At 29.2% G+C, this 17,613-nt stretch overlaps 2 protein-coding genes across 2 annotated transcripts in view; both read right to left on the bottom strand.

Moving 5' to 3' along the window:
- Positions 1-490: 490 nt before the first annotated feature.
- On the bottom strand, positions 491-5,891 carry LOC108684637 (zinc carboxypeptidase-like). The gene is made up of 7 exons (XM_018189059.1): positions 5,833-5,891; positions 2,862-3,018; positions 1,966-2,487; positions 1,791-1,878; positions 1,398-1,600; positions 1,062-1,146; positions 491-807 (listed from the first exon to the last, which is right to left on the bottom strand). The coding sequence occupies exons 2-7, from the start codon at positions 3,009-3,011 to the stop codon at positions 617-619; spliced, it is 1,239 nt and encodes a 412-aa protein (XP_018044548.1). The 5' UTR covers positions 3,012-3,018; positions 5,833-5,891; the 3' UTR covers positions 491-616.
- A 2,079-nt stretch (positions 5,892-7,970) lies between these two features.
- The window catches only part of LOC108684641 (pyruvate dehydrogenase (acetyl-transferring) kinase, mitochondrial), a 19,899-nt gene continuing 10,256 nt past the window's right edge, over positions 7,971-17,613 (bottom strand). The window contains exons 2-8 of the mRNA XM_018189071.1: positions 10,085-10,292; positions 9,795-9,979; positions 9,542-9,706; positions 8,987-9,165; positions 8,664-8,888; positions 8,308-8,531; positions 7,971-8,208 (exon numbers count right to left, since the gene is read on the bottom strand). Of these exons, the coding sequence (XP_018044560.1) occupies positions 8,343-8,531; positions 8,664-8,888; positions 8,987-9,165; positions 9,542-9,706; positions 9,795-9,979; positions 10,085-10,292 (1,151 nt within the window). The 3' untranslated portion in view covers positions 7,971-8,208; positions 8,308-8,342. The remainder of the gene's footprint in view (positions 8,209-8,307; positions 8,532-8,663; positions 8,889-8,986; positions 9,166-9,541; positions 9,707-9,794; positions 9,980-10,084; positions 10,293-17,613) is intronic.

Raw genomic sequence — 17,613 nt, 5'->3', positions numbered from 1 at the left:
ATATACAAATCGCATTCATAAACTTATATTTATTTCGATTCAAATTTATATATGATACGAATTCTTTAATATAATTAACTGATTTTATAATATATCAACGATCATTGAAGTGAATTTTACATAAAGTTTTGACATTATTACTACTATGAATACATATAACGTTTCTATTGTACAAATTGAGACTCTTTGAATAAAAGATATTCATGATATAAATCTCATGTGTAAGATTTTTTAAAATAAAAGTATTCAAAAAAATTAACGATTGTTAATTTTTTTATTACAATTTATATTGTAATATTGTTTTTCTAACTATTCGTTTTTAATAAAAGAGAATCACGTCAAAATCTATAAATATAGTGGCTATTACTGCGATGTCATCCTATAATTAATTAAATAATTAATTGGATGGATTCACTCAAATTGGACTAGAAAAATTTTATTACGTTAAATAACAATGCTAGTTATAAATACCAAAATTTATTGTTGTTGTCAGATTACAAAGTAGAATGGGGAAACGGGATTCGTACTTTGTCAAATAAAATCAAATTATCATACATCAAAATAATAAAATATTTACAATAAATTAATTACGTTTACGTCAATTTTAAATATTTTATTAATATCCACGTGCTTTTGCCTCTTTAAACATTGCTACGAGTGAGTCCAGAGTCTCCTCTCCAGTCGGGATAATTTGCGCAGGAGGCAACAAAAAGCCGTAACGACCTGTATCACGCAACTCGTAGGTGTAGGTGATAGGTGTACCAAAAGTGCCTTTGACATAATCCATACTACTTCCAGTAGCTATGTCTAAAAAATTATTTAATAAGAACGTCAATTTGAAAAAAAAATTGTTTTTTTTTTATAAATGATTACTTCAATTCTCGGAATACGAATAATTACATTCAATTAACAGATTATGCTCTAGAATTTAAAGTAATAAAAATAAAAAGAGATTTTTAACTCTCGTAAATCATTTCAGATAATTACAAATTACATGTTCAAGTATATTTTTGATAAAAGAAATAGAAAAGCAAATTAAATTAAAAGCTTTTTCTGCTTACAGATTGTCTCAGCAATATTTCCGGTTTTATACGAAGTTCCGTATCTCTGTTTGAGAGCTGTAATCGCTTTTTTGCTGATGGCATACTGAAAATATAAAGATTATGTAAATTATTATTATTGCAAACCGATATTAATGATATTATAATACTAAATTTGATTATTATTAAAATTTTTCGAATTCGAAGAAGAAGAGTGATGCACAATTAATCAGATAATAAAATGATGATATGAAAAAAAATCATAAAGAAAAAAATAATGAAGAAAAAAAAAATTCTATTAATTTATGAAATATTTTCGTGAAAGATATTACTTTAAAATGTTAAATTTTTTTTTACCAAATCGTCGTAGTTATCAAGATGATCTCTCGTGTGACCATATGGCAACAACAATAATTGCGAATAGCTGTGGAATGATATATAAGCGGAAATGTTTTTAGAAATAGACTTGATGTATTCAGATACGCTCTTTGTTTCTATGCAGGAGAAGGGTGCACTCCCGGCAAAAGTTTCAGCACACGGGTTTCTGCTGGAACCTCCAGCTGAAAATATTAAATTATAATAATGTTAAAAAATATATTAAGAATTCTTCAAAATCTTCGGAATAATCTGGACATTTCATGGATGTTATCAAACACCTGCAATCTGAATGTTTGATAACATTTTATTTTTAACTGTGAGAAAGAGAGAAAGAGAGAGAATTTATTATCTGCTAAAGATCTGGATACTTACTGTTCCATCTGTAGCCCCAGTTTCTGTTGGGATCGCTGCCCTTGCAGAAGCTACCATACGGCTTACGCGTTTTTCTCCAAAGTCGATTCTGGAAATGTCCAAAAAAATGTATGCAGATAAAACTGATTGATAAATTAATCACGCTTTGTGTAACGTTAGGAAACGGAGCTTTTACCGTAGTATGCGTGTACACATATCCATCAGGATTGAACGAGGGGAAGATGTACCAATCGTGACTCTCAGCTAGATCTCTGACATCTGTATTGTTACTGGTCAGCAATTGACACAGAATGTACATATTGGTTGCCGGCGAGATCCATTCCCTGGCGTGAATGCCGCTCTCGATGAAAATTCCAGGATTGTTGGCTTTAAAGGAAACCTTGACACCTTTGATCTCGCGCCCTTCGTACGTTTTGCCAGCCACGACAGTCTGCACTTTGTCGGGATACTGTTTGACTAGGTCATCCAATTTCTTGTAAATGTTGTCGAGAGTGTGATAACTGGTGAAATCAAACGATTTTGATCGAGTCTGAGTCTTAGGAGTTGTTTCATCAATTAACTTTTGGACATCATCGATGTGCATCTGATAAGGTATATCGTTTTCTGCCATCTTCTCGTAGAACTCAGGCAACTTGTGCGGGGCGACCATCAAGTCCACGTATTTGTTTACGGTACTTGGAGAATCCCAGAAGGAGAACTGTTAGGAACATTTAATCTCACTTATAAGAGTTGAAATTCAATTACCAAGTTCAATTTTGAAGTTAAAGTATTATTTGCCTATTTTTTTATTTTTTATTGAGTTTTCAAATCATTTTCTAATTAATAACTTTATAGTTATATAGGATTTTTAGAATTCTCAAAAATTTCTAAGATTTTAAAACTTAATCATGTTTTAATATAAATCTGAAATTAATTTCGTAATTTTGAGAAGTAAAGCAAGCATTGTATTAATGTTACTTGTATATGTATTTTAATCGAGAACAAAGCTCGCTGCAGACATTCTTGATTTGTTATATCTATTTGTTATATTACTTATATTTGCAAAACGTAATTTAAAAGAAATTTACTCACAGCTCCATCAATAATATTTTCCATTTCATGCAGAATTTCGAGTTGCGTCTTTGTGATCGGGATCATTCTGAAGACCTTGTAGTTGTCGTAAAGAGCCTTCTGGCCAGCTGCCAGGCTCACGATCGCGCACAATACTATTATCTTCCACATAATGATTCTGTACAAAATCGAATTTTTCACATAATTTTATGTGTAATGTGTGAAATCAAGTTTTGTTAATTATCAATCGACGTAAATATTCTTTTTTTGTTATTTAGACAGCACATATAATTTTTTTGAAGAAAAATGTAATAGTTGATGATCATTATTGTAGATTGGATGTTTGGTTTTATATATACACGCAGAGAAAAGATAGTCAACGCAGCTAAAATATAATTGTGTTAGTTAAAATATATCCTTATAATAGGAACAGTTAATGTCGTTGTTGCCAAAGCTCAATTTATTAACTGCTAAAATTTTGCAAAATTTGCTGCAGCGAAAAATATTCCACAGTAAAATGGCAACCGGCAACATCTCAGAAATAATTGCGAACCGTCAACTGACGCGAATAATAAATTTAATGAGATGATTTATAAATGGCATATTATACTCTAAATTTTTGATGTGATTAAAATTAATTGAATAAAGTTTCTAAGCTCTTATTTTACTTTTTAAAATTTTCCCGTTTCTTTGACCTTTATAACATTTATGCAATTATGTTGTAAAAGTAATTGTTTCTTTATTATTTCTTTATATAATTTTTAATTATTATTATCGCAATAAATAGTAAGAAAACAGCTATATTTATAACTATGACTATATTTATTATATGAAAATTATTTCATTTATCGTTATATCTTGATATTTTACTAAATTTTGTTATATTAATATTTAAAATTATTTATAGTATTTATAGTATTTATAGTATTATTTATATTATTTATAGTATGAATGTTCGGTTACGCGGCTAAAATAGTGAGGAATAGTTGCCACTTACTTAACTACTTATGTTAAGTACAAGCTTTTAATTTTAACTAATAAAGTGAACAGCAAATCTATTTTATCTTCACTAGCCAACCACCTTTTAGCAATAACAGCAAAATTTTAAGCAACTGACTTTCTTTAGCTGACTATTACTAAATCTTTTTTTTCGCGTGAAAGAATCATCTCTCACTAATTAGTTTACCTTTTGGAGACAGAAACACTTGTGATTGTGAGCTACTGTTTCGTTCATTGTATTTAAACACTGGATGCACACGGCACCAATAAGCACATATAATTCAAGACATTTTTAGAAAAAAATCGCGCCAATTGATCAAGCTAAGATCATGTCGGATTTTTCTGTCTATCAGATTAGCTTGAAAAGAATTGACTTTATCATATTAAGCCGTGGCCCACTCAATAGGTATCAAGACGATATGTCACAATAAGTCATTCAGTAGCTTATCAAATGTTTAAATTGAACATACACATATATTCACGAGTGCTTTATAATTAAACTGGCTTTTTGTTTATATAGCTTGTGTTTATATACATATAATAAAAAATTTTATAATAAATAAATGCTTGTATTCTAAATATATTATAAAAATATATCTCTCAGAAGATATTTTCTGCAAGATTAAATAAATGTGCAACAATCTCCGCAACAAAATATATGATAGTTTAGAAATAAATAATAAATAGATATGTCGATCATATGAAGACAGATTGAACAAATTTTAAGCAGATTTGTTTTTGCAAAAATAGTATTACGCAAGAATCGAATATCAAAAACAGCGTTTTTTTGGTTCTATCGGAGACAGATCTGATCTGCATTTGGCATCAATATGTCGTCGCATTACTATTGTCAATTTGATGTTGTTTTGATTTTGGCTTCAAAATGTATTCTTCACATTTGTTTTACATTTGAGATTATATGAGGACGTATTCTGGTTTTGCAATCAAGTAACTGGAATAATATATATGTATATATTCATATATGTATTATTGAGATTAATATGAAAAAGTTAATTTATTTGTATTTAAAATTATTGCAAGTATAATAATATTGCGAAATATTTAATTCCAAGAAGAATAACGTCGATTTAAAAAGAATGATATGATGTTATATATTTTCGCAAGTATATGGAATCAAATTTTATATAGATTTAAATAAAAGTGAAGTTCTTCAACGTTAATCTGATTTGTGCACAATTTTACGTATTTGCAATACGTATGAGGCAGAAGTGAAATTGATATCGTCGAATAATTATTAAATCAATTTTTATTTGCATATAAAGTAACGTGATTTTATTTCTTGTCAAACAATTTTACTCTGTAAAACAACTTTACTTCTTTTACGAATGATATGTTTTTTTTTTCGATAATTAAATTATCGGAAAAGGAATTGATTAAATTTATATTTAGATATATAGTTCTTCTTTGATTTCATTTGATTCAAATAATTTTCATTTTATTGTTTTCGTCAATCGTTAGCTTATACTTCGTATCTCTTTTAAATTTTTTACACATTATTGTATATGCACATACATTTATTCTTATCGTATATGTATCGTCAATTTTCCATTGTCTTCGTAAAGTTCTTCTCTGTCGATCAGTTATTGCAATTTTATTTTTATTCACGTATTCTCAATTATAGTTAATCTTTGAGTAATTAAATCTCGATAAGACATTATCATCTAATTACATCAAGATAATTCCTTCTTATCTGGATATCGCGCAAGATTTTGTTGCACATTTTGTTTAACACGAGTAGTGTACTGATTACAAAATCATGAGTGTCGAATCTTCTTTTGCGTATGATTTTTTTTGTTTCCTGAGTTTCTTTGTAAATATTATCGATGTACGATTATCGTTTTACATATGCGAATCACACAGTCACATTGATCACTTGCTTGCGAAAAATCATAGATAAACAAAAGAAAAATGCTATACAATTAATTCAGAATTTCTATAACAAATTTATGAAAAATATCAGTTATCTTTTTACCTGTTTCTGCGACAGTAGTTCAAAGGGTGCCGCCTGTATCAATTTTGTTGCGGAATAACATACAGAATGTGTTCTCCGACTCAGCCATTCGACTTTTTATAGGCGTCGTGTTTTTTCCAGTATTATAGCAGAGAAGAGTAACGGGATATGGGTATTTAATTTACATACATGAAATGTGAGTTATTTGGGAAGTAACCATCGTATACATGACGTCCTAGATTCATTGTTTGCCTTGATAATATGCGGGCCCTTATCAGACACCATGTACTATACCACTACAGATGCCATGTGTACTTAAGAATTAGCAGAAACTCGTGATCAAGGATCGGACAGCTTGACCTAGTTTCTCATGATGTGAAATAATCCGTACATCTCATATTTGTTCCGAGATTGTTTATTAACAATGTTTTACAACATTCTATTCGTGTCAAATGCACGAATATAGAATAAGTTCGTCATAACTAACAAATTCACATACTTATCCATCGTATTCAACATAGCATATATACATAACATTCTTTGTTTAAATCATCTCTAGAATTACGCTCAGAAAGAGGAATTCTCTGTCAACGTTACATTTTTTGAAAGATGTTATAAGAATTATCACACTCATGATACATAGCATACTATTTTAATCTATGTCCTCGAAGTTACGTTTAAAAAAACTGCAGCATCGTAAAAAACGTACACAGCATTCACAAGTGACTCATTCCGCGCTTATAACATTCTTCTCCCAGCACATTATATCATACAATATTATATATAAATTTACAAAATAATTACAAAATCGCTCTGAGATATTTGTGTGATCAAGTAAATTTTTTATTTTTCGAGTAATTAGAAAATCGATAAATCTTAAAATACTTTACATTACGTAAAAAATACATGATTTATAATACAATATTATATATTTTAATATTAAATATATTTTTTAAATAATTATAATCATCCTTCATAAATTTAAGAAACATCGTTTTTTAATCATATAAATTTTTTTAATAACAAAAACAAATTAATTAATTAATAATTAAATACTAATTATTGACATTGATTACCTTTTTCTACATCGTACTATTTTATATAATGTACTATTTTATACAAAAAGAAACATTATTATCAAAATATAATTAAAGTTAAAGACACCAATGACACAAATACCTCAGAATGCAGAGATCCGTACCAAAATTTTCGCAAAGAAATAATTTTGATCCGTATAAGTTTAATTTGCTTATAGAACATATAATTAAAAAGTAACTGATTGGTTAGCTGACCATAAATTTTTGCGAGATAAAATATTATTCTAGCGAAAGAGTATTTTCTCTTCGCTCAGTTTTCTCTGTAATAGTACGGAACAATAGGCATATAGCCGTAAAATTATAATTTATCTGCTATACATGCACATCTTGTGCATGCTTACATTAACAGATGTAATTTTCTAGCAGCTAAATCAAAATTTCATGTTACATCACAGTCTGCAATTTGTTACGTATCTCATACAGTCGATTGGAAGTGGACGCCTGCATTAATCTTCTAGACAACTTTCTAAAATCTAAAAAGTATATTCAATATAAATAATTCTTTTTTTTAGAAAATTATTCAATAAAATAAAAAAAAAAACATAATATGAAAAAAAGGAATATAATAAAAACGTTCGATATTAAAAATTCAATCTTTAGAAAAAATCTATTATTATAATATACATTATTAATAAGTATGTATTATTATTAAAATATATATTATTAACATATATTATTGCTCTGTATAGATACAGAAGAATTTTATTTTTTAACAGATTTCAGAACGTGGTCCAGCATACATCGTTCGACATTCAGAGCTATAATGTAACAAAAAATGCTATCTCAAATTGAAATGCTAATATTGTCTGTAGTATAACTAACTATGAGATGATCGAATACATTCCGCCATACAAAGCCTATTATTACAAATAATCGCAATCCAATTGTTTGGATTGTAACAATTCATTATAAAACGAATTGTAACTTGTTTAAAATTATCAAATTCACTTTTTTTTTCCTTTTATATCAATTGTAAACCCTGTCACAATTTTTTCGCTAGAACACATAGTAGATAATTTGATTGAATTTGGTCTACTTTTGCACCATAAAAAATGTGTTGATAAAAAACAAAAATTTCAATCATCAAATCTGTATAATTGATTTGATATGTAATGCAATTACGGCACAAAAAAGAGATTATCAATATTATCTTTGGCCAGTATGTATTTAGTGTTTTATTCATCTAATAACCAATTGTTCTCATATTTGTAGAGAATATTCCTTCAATAATTGTTCTGGCTTCGAATACAGATCTAGCTTTCCTATTAAAGTATCCTTTGTTATACGCGGACAGAACTTTCTGAAAAAGAAAGAAGTAAATTCAGGAATGCTTTAGGGAAAGAAGAGTGTATACATCGTACGATTGCGAGTATACATCGTACTATTATAAATTACTTACTCAATCGTTTTCTGATCCGCATCGATCGCGTTTTGCTATAAATGAGTGATTTCCATCCCATGAGGCAGTCTGTGGCCTTGAGTGTGACTCATACTAAGTTGCCTCGTTGCCATCCCACCACCACATTGACTGCTCCAATCCGCAGTGGGTACCGGTGTGCGGTAAAACTTCGACGAGGTTTTGTTAAATATCGGCAATAGTTCATTTGCCTCGGTGGATAAAGCCTGAACATGTAAGTTTTCAGTTAGGATATCGCAATAAAATACAACCAAGACAAAATTATGCGTAATATATATGACATGTAGTGTTTCTCATTAGATGTAATCTTGAAGATTTTTGATAAGTTTAAATATTACCTTTAGATAAATAATAGCATCTGTTCCATAGCCCTCACAACTGAGCAATACGATGTCGCCGTGCAGATACCTGGCGTACAATCGGGATAAAGGCAGACCGTAACCGTATCCTGCAAGCGGTACCGTATGAGCATCTGATTTGCTCGGTTGTGGAGCAGTACTATACATGTACTTAAATAAATGGTCCATTTGTGAACGAGGAATGCCGCCACCTCTGTCGGATATCTGTCGGAAAGCAGATTGTAAATCGGCGATAATTATTCACTGTGAACTAATTATATGTTGTCTAGGAATTGACATATTAATGAAACGGTTCGTTCTACCTTCACGCAAATATCCTCTTTTCCGCGCACTAGTAAAACTTCGAGTGGCGGATAATTGTCCGAGTCGCATCCATGGTGTTCCATCACAGCTCTCATACTATTCTTGAAGAGTTCGAATAACATATGGTACAAATGACTCGGTACATAAATAATCCTAATCTCACTACTGCGTTCAAGTTCTGAAAAATGGATCATCATGTAACAATTATGACCGGTTCTACCAATATAAGATTAATCTCATTTTTAACTTACTGTTCATCTTTTTTTTATTCTCAGAATTGAAAAAAGATAAAAAGTACATTAAATCGAGATTGAAGTTAATCCTACGTGATAGAACTGAGCTTTAATCGTTATTATCTTTTACTTAATAATCTTATCGAATAGTAAAATATAACCATAATCATACATACATAATCATAATTCTGTATTCATACAACAAGTATATATGAAGATAATGGTAGAAATTATAAAACTGCATATAATCTATCTCTATAAAAAATTATTTGTCTCAAATTACTTACTAACACTAATATAATCAACTTTGTTCAAACTTGCCGTTATGCTGTTTGACTCTCAATTCCGGACTAGCCAGATAATATTGATCGCACAAAAATCGTGCGTTCTCATAAGCGTCCTTAATGACGCCGATCACGTCACAGGATGGATCTATACATCCCACGTGTCTACTGTGCCCGTTCAACTGCCCACCAAAAAGGAGCGCTAAAATATAATAAAAAAAAGCATCAATAAAGTGCGATAAAATACAACTTATACTAAAATTTATTCAAGAAATATTCGATGAACTTACTATGTTGATTGATCAGCATACGAATGGAAATGCGAGACATGAAAAATCTGTCCAAGAAATACTGAATGCTGTTTTCAGTCTGAATATCCACGTCGTGGGATTCCTTCAGTTCCAAAACGCCCTGCGCCATTGTTTGAACAACGTCGGTATGCCTATTTCGTATTTTTATTAGAGCTTGGCAGAATCTGTAAGAAATCCAAGATTTCTGTTTAGTAATTCGTAGCATTTTGCGAATGATGTTTGCGAATATTGAAATCTGTTCCAAAAAATTCTTGATCTACATTACTCACTTGTCTAAAGTAGCATCGTTGACATCGACTTTTTCAAAGTGTATTATTTCTTCAAAAGATGTGATATATAAATTATTTACAATACCAACACTAGGCATCTTCAGTAAGTTTTCTGGCAACAAATGAATCTCCTTCATGATGTTGGCAAGGCGAACCGGCAATTCCTTCCTCAAGAATATGAAAGATTTCCTCTCACAAGCGCTTAGACCTGAAAAAAACATTCACGATATAATCACAATTTGCAAATATTAATCATAAATAATGTAATAAACTGATATAATGAATTATTAATCGATGAGGATATTTTATAGAATAATTGAAATTATTATTCTTTTTCTAAAATTTAATATACAAATATATAAAATTTATAATATATCTTAATTTAACGAGTAATAAAATTTGAATGATCATGCATTTTATTCGATAAGCACTTCATTTTATTTCTGATCAATTATTCTATCTTTGTCGATTAATAACATTTTGCGTAACGTGTTGATATTAACAGTCATCAAGACGTCTGCAATCGCAAGTCTTGTCAAAACAAGTTTCGTTTCGTATCATATTTTTTGTTTGCTAGACAAAATATATTCGTGAATGTTAGAAATACATCTTAAAAAAGCAACAAATTATCGAGGGGATCGATAGGAAAACAAACTGCAAAGAAAATGTTCACAAATAGCTATAACATTAATACTAATTTAATATTAAAACAATGATAAAATGTCAATAATATGTCATTTCTATAATTTATTTTAAATAGAAAGGATTTTCATGTCGTTTATTTAATATGTAATTCTCTAAAAAAAGTATCAGTATATAATAATAATTGTAGTAATATAAGTTTTTTTTTTGCTAAGCGCGGACAATGACATCTTTATCAAGAGCAATATTCACATATTCTATGCATTTTTATTTTTTACAGTTTAATATTATTCAGAAAAAGAGAGATAGAGAGGGAGGGGAGAGAGAGAGAGAGAGAGAGAGAGAGAGAGAGATATTAAAAATTACGATTATTTCAGGATTGGACCTAAATAGATGGAAATACATTCATTCATTTTTTGACTAATTGATAAGAGATATTCGTCACAGATGAATTAAGAATGTATACATGTATATAATTTTATCATTATTATGTAAGGATCTTATACGATTAATACTATCAGTATTAACAAATGTTGAATAATATTATTGATCATATTTGGTTAATATTGATAGATTGATATAAATATATTGATGGTAATAATATTTCTTAATTCTTGAACATATAGCGTTCTGTAATAGGGAATATCCTCTATCAGACAACAGATACTAATTCTCGAGAATTAAGACGTCTGGATCACCATCATTACTCTACTACGCGATATATTAGGTGTAGTAAAAAGAAATCCATTATTTTTGCATGAATGGAAAAATAATGGATTTTTTTTTATTACACCTAATATAATTTTGTCAATATTTGTTGATACTTATAGTAATAAATTTATTGCATAATGTCTGTCGAAAGAACGCATTCATATTTCCATTTGCACAATTAAGTACATAAAATTGAATGAGCTGAAACGTACTCAATAACACTGATCGTGTAATGTTGTGAAAATATTGATGCGTACGTCAGTATTACTGATTCAATATTATTAATCAATATTATTGATTCATTAAGTTTGTAATTATGTTGGACTGTCTCTTATTAATTTAATAAATATATTTTTCAATGCTGATTGAAGGCTGATTCACGAAAAATTAATGGAACCTTTTTTGATCATGTAATATATATAAACAAATTCTAACATAAAAATTTTAGAAAATTTAATATTTTACATTAATAATGATCAAATTAACATTATGTTAATATTTTTATTTCTACGTCTTATATATGCGAAAATTGACATTCTAAAAAACATATGTAAGAAACCACGTTGAAAAGTTGAATATTAAAGTGAAGTTAATATAAAAATCATTAACTTGTCCATATAGAATGTTGAAAAATCAATACAAACCGAATAACGTCCATCAACTTACATATACATTGACCTACTTAACGATGTGTCGCTATCACTATTGACAAATATGAACTATAGTTATGTTTTACCTATGCTCTTTGCTAAACACGCCTTCGCTAAACATTAGCACTGCTCAGTTTATAAGCTATTAGAACAATTTAAAAAATTCTTCATTTCAATGAAATTTTCTCTACTGTTAAGTTGAAATTTTTCCACCGGAAATACTTCTTTGTTAAAATTTTACACATTCTTGGACTTTGTTACACGTATTATCCTAAAACGAAACGCATTACTTATATTTTTAAACACGCGAAAAGTAAATGTTGCAAAAGAACGTGATGGAAACATCGACCAATCGTCCATGAAATATTTGGTATCGGCACGCTCGAGTAAACATCGATAAATCGATCCCTTATCTTCTCTCGTTGGAGTGAAAATTCAATTATTTATTATAGATATACTTGAGACATGTTCCCAGGTTGCAAACGTGTTCTGAAAATAAATCTCGACCTGGTAAGCGTGCAATATAAGAAGATTGTTACTTGAAACCGCGAGAGTCTAAAAAAAATGCGATTTTGTCCCAATCCACCGTAAAGTTCGTAACAAGCTTCAGAAATCTACGTGAAATACGTGAAAATAAATATGTTTTATATAAGCATTAAAAAAATATTTGTTTTATCGTCAAATAGATCTCGTAATATTTATTTTGGAATAATATCTTTTTATTAAACTGTGAAATTGATAATCAATTTAATAAATATTATTAACATTTATTGTACATTATTAATGTACAATACTTTTCTGTGCGTACAATATTATTAATATTTATTGTACGTACAAAAAAGTTCCTTGCTAAAAATTCGTATTCAACAGAGATTAGCATATTCACTGATTCTCTCCTTGGGAAAGCAATTGATAACGATTGTTTATCGCGAAGTAATCAACGAAAAATTGGAAAAATTGAAGAGACAACGAAGCTAAATATATGAGTTTTTGCAAAATTTTAATCAACCTTAATAAAGATTTAGATTGCGTCATTAGTTCAACTGCGGATACACTTATTCCTATCATATAATGGATCAAATTAATACGGAAACTTTCATAAGTCTGTTTTATAGTTAATTTCAAATAGAAGCCGCCACTTAAAACTACAAATGCTTCAAAGCATTTTATTGACCAATCAAAAGAAAGAATTTTACTAATTGATTAATCAAAAATGTTTCAAAGCATTTGTAGTATTAAGTGAACTGTAGCCTTGTACGGAGAAAAAGATGTGACGTTACGTAGTAATGATACAATTACTGATATGTACTAGGGCGCGTTCTAGATTATCACTCAAGTGCTATGTCTCATTTTATCATTGTTTAACATTCAGTGAACGACATGGATAAAATAATATCTGAGTAGCATTCATATGAGAAAATCCTACACTTCTGATAATTAGTTCTTAAAATTCTAAAAATTTCATATTCGATTGAAGTCATCTTATAAGGAAAATTTCCCAAAGCATGTAGGTAGACACATAAAGATACACACACTAGCATACTCATTAAATTCATGCATTAATATAAAATTTAAAATATAAAATTTAAATATACTATTAATTATTTAAAGAGAGCAATTTCGTGCTCCGAAATTAAATACTATAATAGCGTATATCGGGCAATGAGAGTATCAAGCGCGGAAATTGATACGTAAAAAGAATATAATTATCAAATAACATTTACATAATATAAAGATTTGTCGGTACTACTTTCTTTGATTAGGCGGCAAATAAGGTGGTATCGATAATCATTGTACATCTTTATATTATGTAAATATTATTTGATAAATATACTTTTTTTCGCGCATCAATTTCCGCGCTGTATTGGTGCTCTCATTGCTCGATATACTCTATTATAATTTTTAATATTAATAAAATTATTAAATGCGGACGCGCGGCAATATTTTTGTAAAATGATGAAACATTCAATTGGGGACATCTTGGCAACGTTAAGCAATCCATATTTCGATGTATTTATATCAGTGAATACAATTCATAAAATTTGTGTTTCAAAAGATTTGCGCAAATTTTACGAACTTCGTGCTGTTGAGAGAAATGCGAATATCTACTCGTGGGCGTCAAACGAGATTAGGTTTTCATGAATTTCGAAGAGAATCGTGACTGACTCTCATGATTTGATTCTAGAAGCGATCAGCTGAGAAATTGCCAGGAAATTGAACGCCCTTATCTGCCAGACGCAGATCAGTTGTCTTTTGCTTTTATATAAAATTCCATTTGACAAAGCGAAATTGAATAATGGAAAATCCTGTGGTACATGTGCTCACTGCTCATCACGCACGCTGGTCCTGACATTCACATTCATTGTCCAATGAATCCGTTGATCGGATTGAAACTTTTCAATATTGCGCAATGTAAATTATGTTAAACTGCATATGATTATGATTTTTTTAATTATGATTTTTTAGCAACTGCATATTATTTGCATTTTAAATTACATTTTATAAATTCTAAAGTACATCATTACTGTATAGTTCTTGCTTTGAAATTGTGTGTGTATGATTTTTATAGATGTCATAAATTAATTAAGAAGACTTTGAATGTAGGTGACATTCCATAGAAGAGAATTATAATCGTCGTTTTTTAAAATAAATATATTATTAAAATTGTTCAAAAATATTTTTAAGAATTTTTTTATAAATTAATGTTATTCAAACTGCTGAGAATTCAACAGGCACTGTTAGACACGCTGTGAAAGAGGATATTCCTCTCGGAAATTGGCATTGTTTGGGCACACTTTATCTCGCGTAGATAAATGGGCATAAATTCATTGATGAAGTGATCTCATTTTATACAATAACATTGTCCACAATGATATGCACATTTCTCAATTATCATAGGATAATCCATTTACGAACAGCAAAATAAATGTTTCATCACTCTTTATTCTGAGTCATAATGGTGTAGTATGCCAAACAGAACAATAGATAAGAATATTGTTTTGTTTAAATGAGCATTGCGATGGTTAAATTGGTATGTGTACTGTATATCCATATTACAATATATTATCGTTTGACTTTAGCTAACAAAAGACTTCTAAATATAACGAATAGACGATATAACGAATAGAATAAGATGAATAAGCAATTGTTCTCGCAAATTGACAAAAATCATTATCTTTACTTGAAATTTCTTTTGGCGAGAATGAAAAAATTTGTATAATTTTTCTCATTCAAGCTATCAGTAATTGTTTTAATTAATTAAACGTGTATAATATGGCATGAGAAATATAATTTTTATTTATTAAAAACAGAATACATTTGACTGCTTCGTAGCTGAAGAAAAGATTTTAGAACAAAGTTTGCCATTTTTATTAAATATGATTGATGAATGTAACTGCATTTACAACATTAGAGAATTGGGGAATTAACTTCTTTTACAATTAAACCTTCCTTTTTATCTTGATTTTGTAACTATTTTAAAAACATTTTTTAAAAACATATTTTTAAAACATTCAATTCGTAATTCAAGGAGCTAAGAAATTCAGGGATTTCGGTATCTAATTTTTGAATACAATTACAGCTTTTGCGTATTCGGCTCAAATGCAAGTATCGTTTGCAACATAGTGAATTCAGTGAAACGCCATATAATTTTTGTTCAGAGATTTCGCCCTAATAAAAATTAAAATAGATAAGGGCTGACAGAAACGAAGTTCAAGGATGTTATCTGCGTTTGACCTCGATCACTCCGGATCGCCGAAATACGATAAACATACACCATACTTTCTCAGCACTTCTCACGCAAAATCGTGCTAATGGAGATAATCAGAAAAAAGAAAGTCTTGAAATCTCAATAAATAATGAAAAATAACGTCAAACAAAATTAATTATTTATGACAGCAACCTGAGACGAACGAACCTTTGAACTTTGTTCCCAGTTCCTATGCTATATATAATTGATGATATTCAGTCTGCCAAATCAGTGTAAATCAGTTTTTTGTTGCACAAAGTGGCGCAAAAAGCACTTCAATCGCTCCAAGTAATTAATTCTCAAAAATTGCACATGAAAGTCTAGATTTATTCGCTCAATTGTAGACGTTTCCTGATATATTCAATTTCTCCGTTTTCTTTCTAAGTTCTGAATAATAAAGTTCTTCAGCGCATTCTGGCTGCATTCCGTGAAGTACGTGATGTATCATTTTATTCTTGTTCACTGAATGTTAAACAAAGATAGAATAATAAAACATTATGCGCAATAATATGCGCTTTATGAAATCAGACGTCTATTTTTATCTCGGATGTAGAAAAATGCAATTAAAACAAATACATCTGCGATTTGATAATTATCTCTTGCTTTAAAAATTCATGAAAACAAACGAGATAAATCATTTCTCCTTGAATAATCTTATCTTTGACAACTGTAAAACCTTAATGAGAAGAAATGCAAAATAAAAATATTTTCTGCTAAGAAATGTTGATAATTAGATTACTCGAAAGATATTCGGAATAACATTAACGTATTTTCCGAATAAATACATTTAGACATAAGATATTATGATAAATTAATTTCTAAACTAACGTTCTAACTAACGTTGAATTATTTATATGTGTGAGATACGGTGATCCTATTACTGAGGCCTCGTTTGCACGTCGTTTTTTCGTGCTAACAGATAACAACAAAAATTACTTCGCTTTACTTTCGTGTCACCGCATTAACATGTAGAAGTTTAGACCACACAGTGGCATATGCAAAATTAGAACTGATGTATAACGCAGCCTTCTAAAAATGATAAGCGTATACGTATTATCGTTCTATTTGTTTTATTACCTGCGACTCTTATTTAGAGACTCTGCATTGTTTTGCATTTGTATTTATGTTTGTACCGCAAAATATGAAATAAATTATAGTCAAAGAAGCTAGTAATTTATTATTTTTTAAATTCATTTATTTTTTAGAATCAGAGAAATATAAACATAATCTTGATAAAAAAAGATAAAGTAATTAATGTAATTACTTCGACAAAACATCTCTGATTACACATGTGCATTTTGTAATTATAGATAATAATTATTTTTTTCTAAGTCATAATAGGAATAACAAAAATTTAGTTGGCTTCGCATGAAAGGGATAATTTTTTTAATATCTTAATTGTACGATTGTTATTATATTATTATACGTTTCAAAGAAATTGTGTTACACACAAAGAAATATTAACTGATGTGTACAATTCATTGTACAATCGATAGAAGTTAAAATAGTGATGTTCTTTCGAAACAAACGTTTTCATGAAAAAAAAACTCATCAAGTGAATTCCTATCAACGATTTCCGATATGGCCAATGTACAAAACGAGTGTGTGACGAGTTACAATATATATAATAAATATACAATATATATATAATAAAACGTACCGCAAACATTGGGTTATGATATAACTTTTAAACTAGAATAACAAGAGTGTAACGAGATTCGAGATCTAACTTTGAATTTATTTGATCGTGACAAGTCAACTATCGCTCTCTCTCTCTC

The sequence above is a fragment of the Atta colombica genome, unplaced genomic scaffold (assembly GCF_001594045.1).
Source record: "Atta colombica isolate Treedump-2 unplaced genomic scaffold, Acol1.0 scaffold137, whole genome shotgun sequence".
NCBI lineage: Eukaryota > Metazoa > Arthropoda > Insecta > Hymenoptera > Formicidae > Atta > Atta colombica.
Note: the sequence above shows the minus strand (reverse complement) of the source record. Positions and strands in the feature narration are given on the sequence as shown.

Coding starts and splice junctions, on each gene's coding strand:
- LOC108684637 (XM_018189059.1), bottom strand. CDS start 3,011: ATGTGGAAGATAATAGTATTGTGCGCGATCGTGAGCCTGGCAGCTGGC. Junction 1,879..1,965: donor ATGTGTACACGCATACTACG/GTAAAAGCTCCG, acceptor GGACATTTCCAG/AATCGACTTTGGAGAAAAAC. Junction 1,601..1,790: donor CTGGGGCTACAGATGGAACA/GTAAGTATCCAG, acceptor TAATATTTTCAG/CTGGAGGTTCCAGCAGAAAC.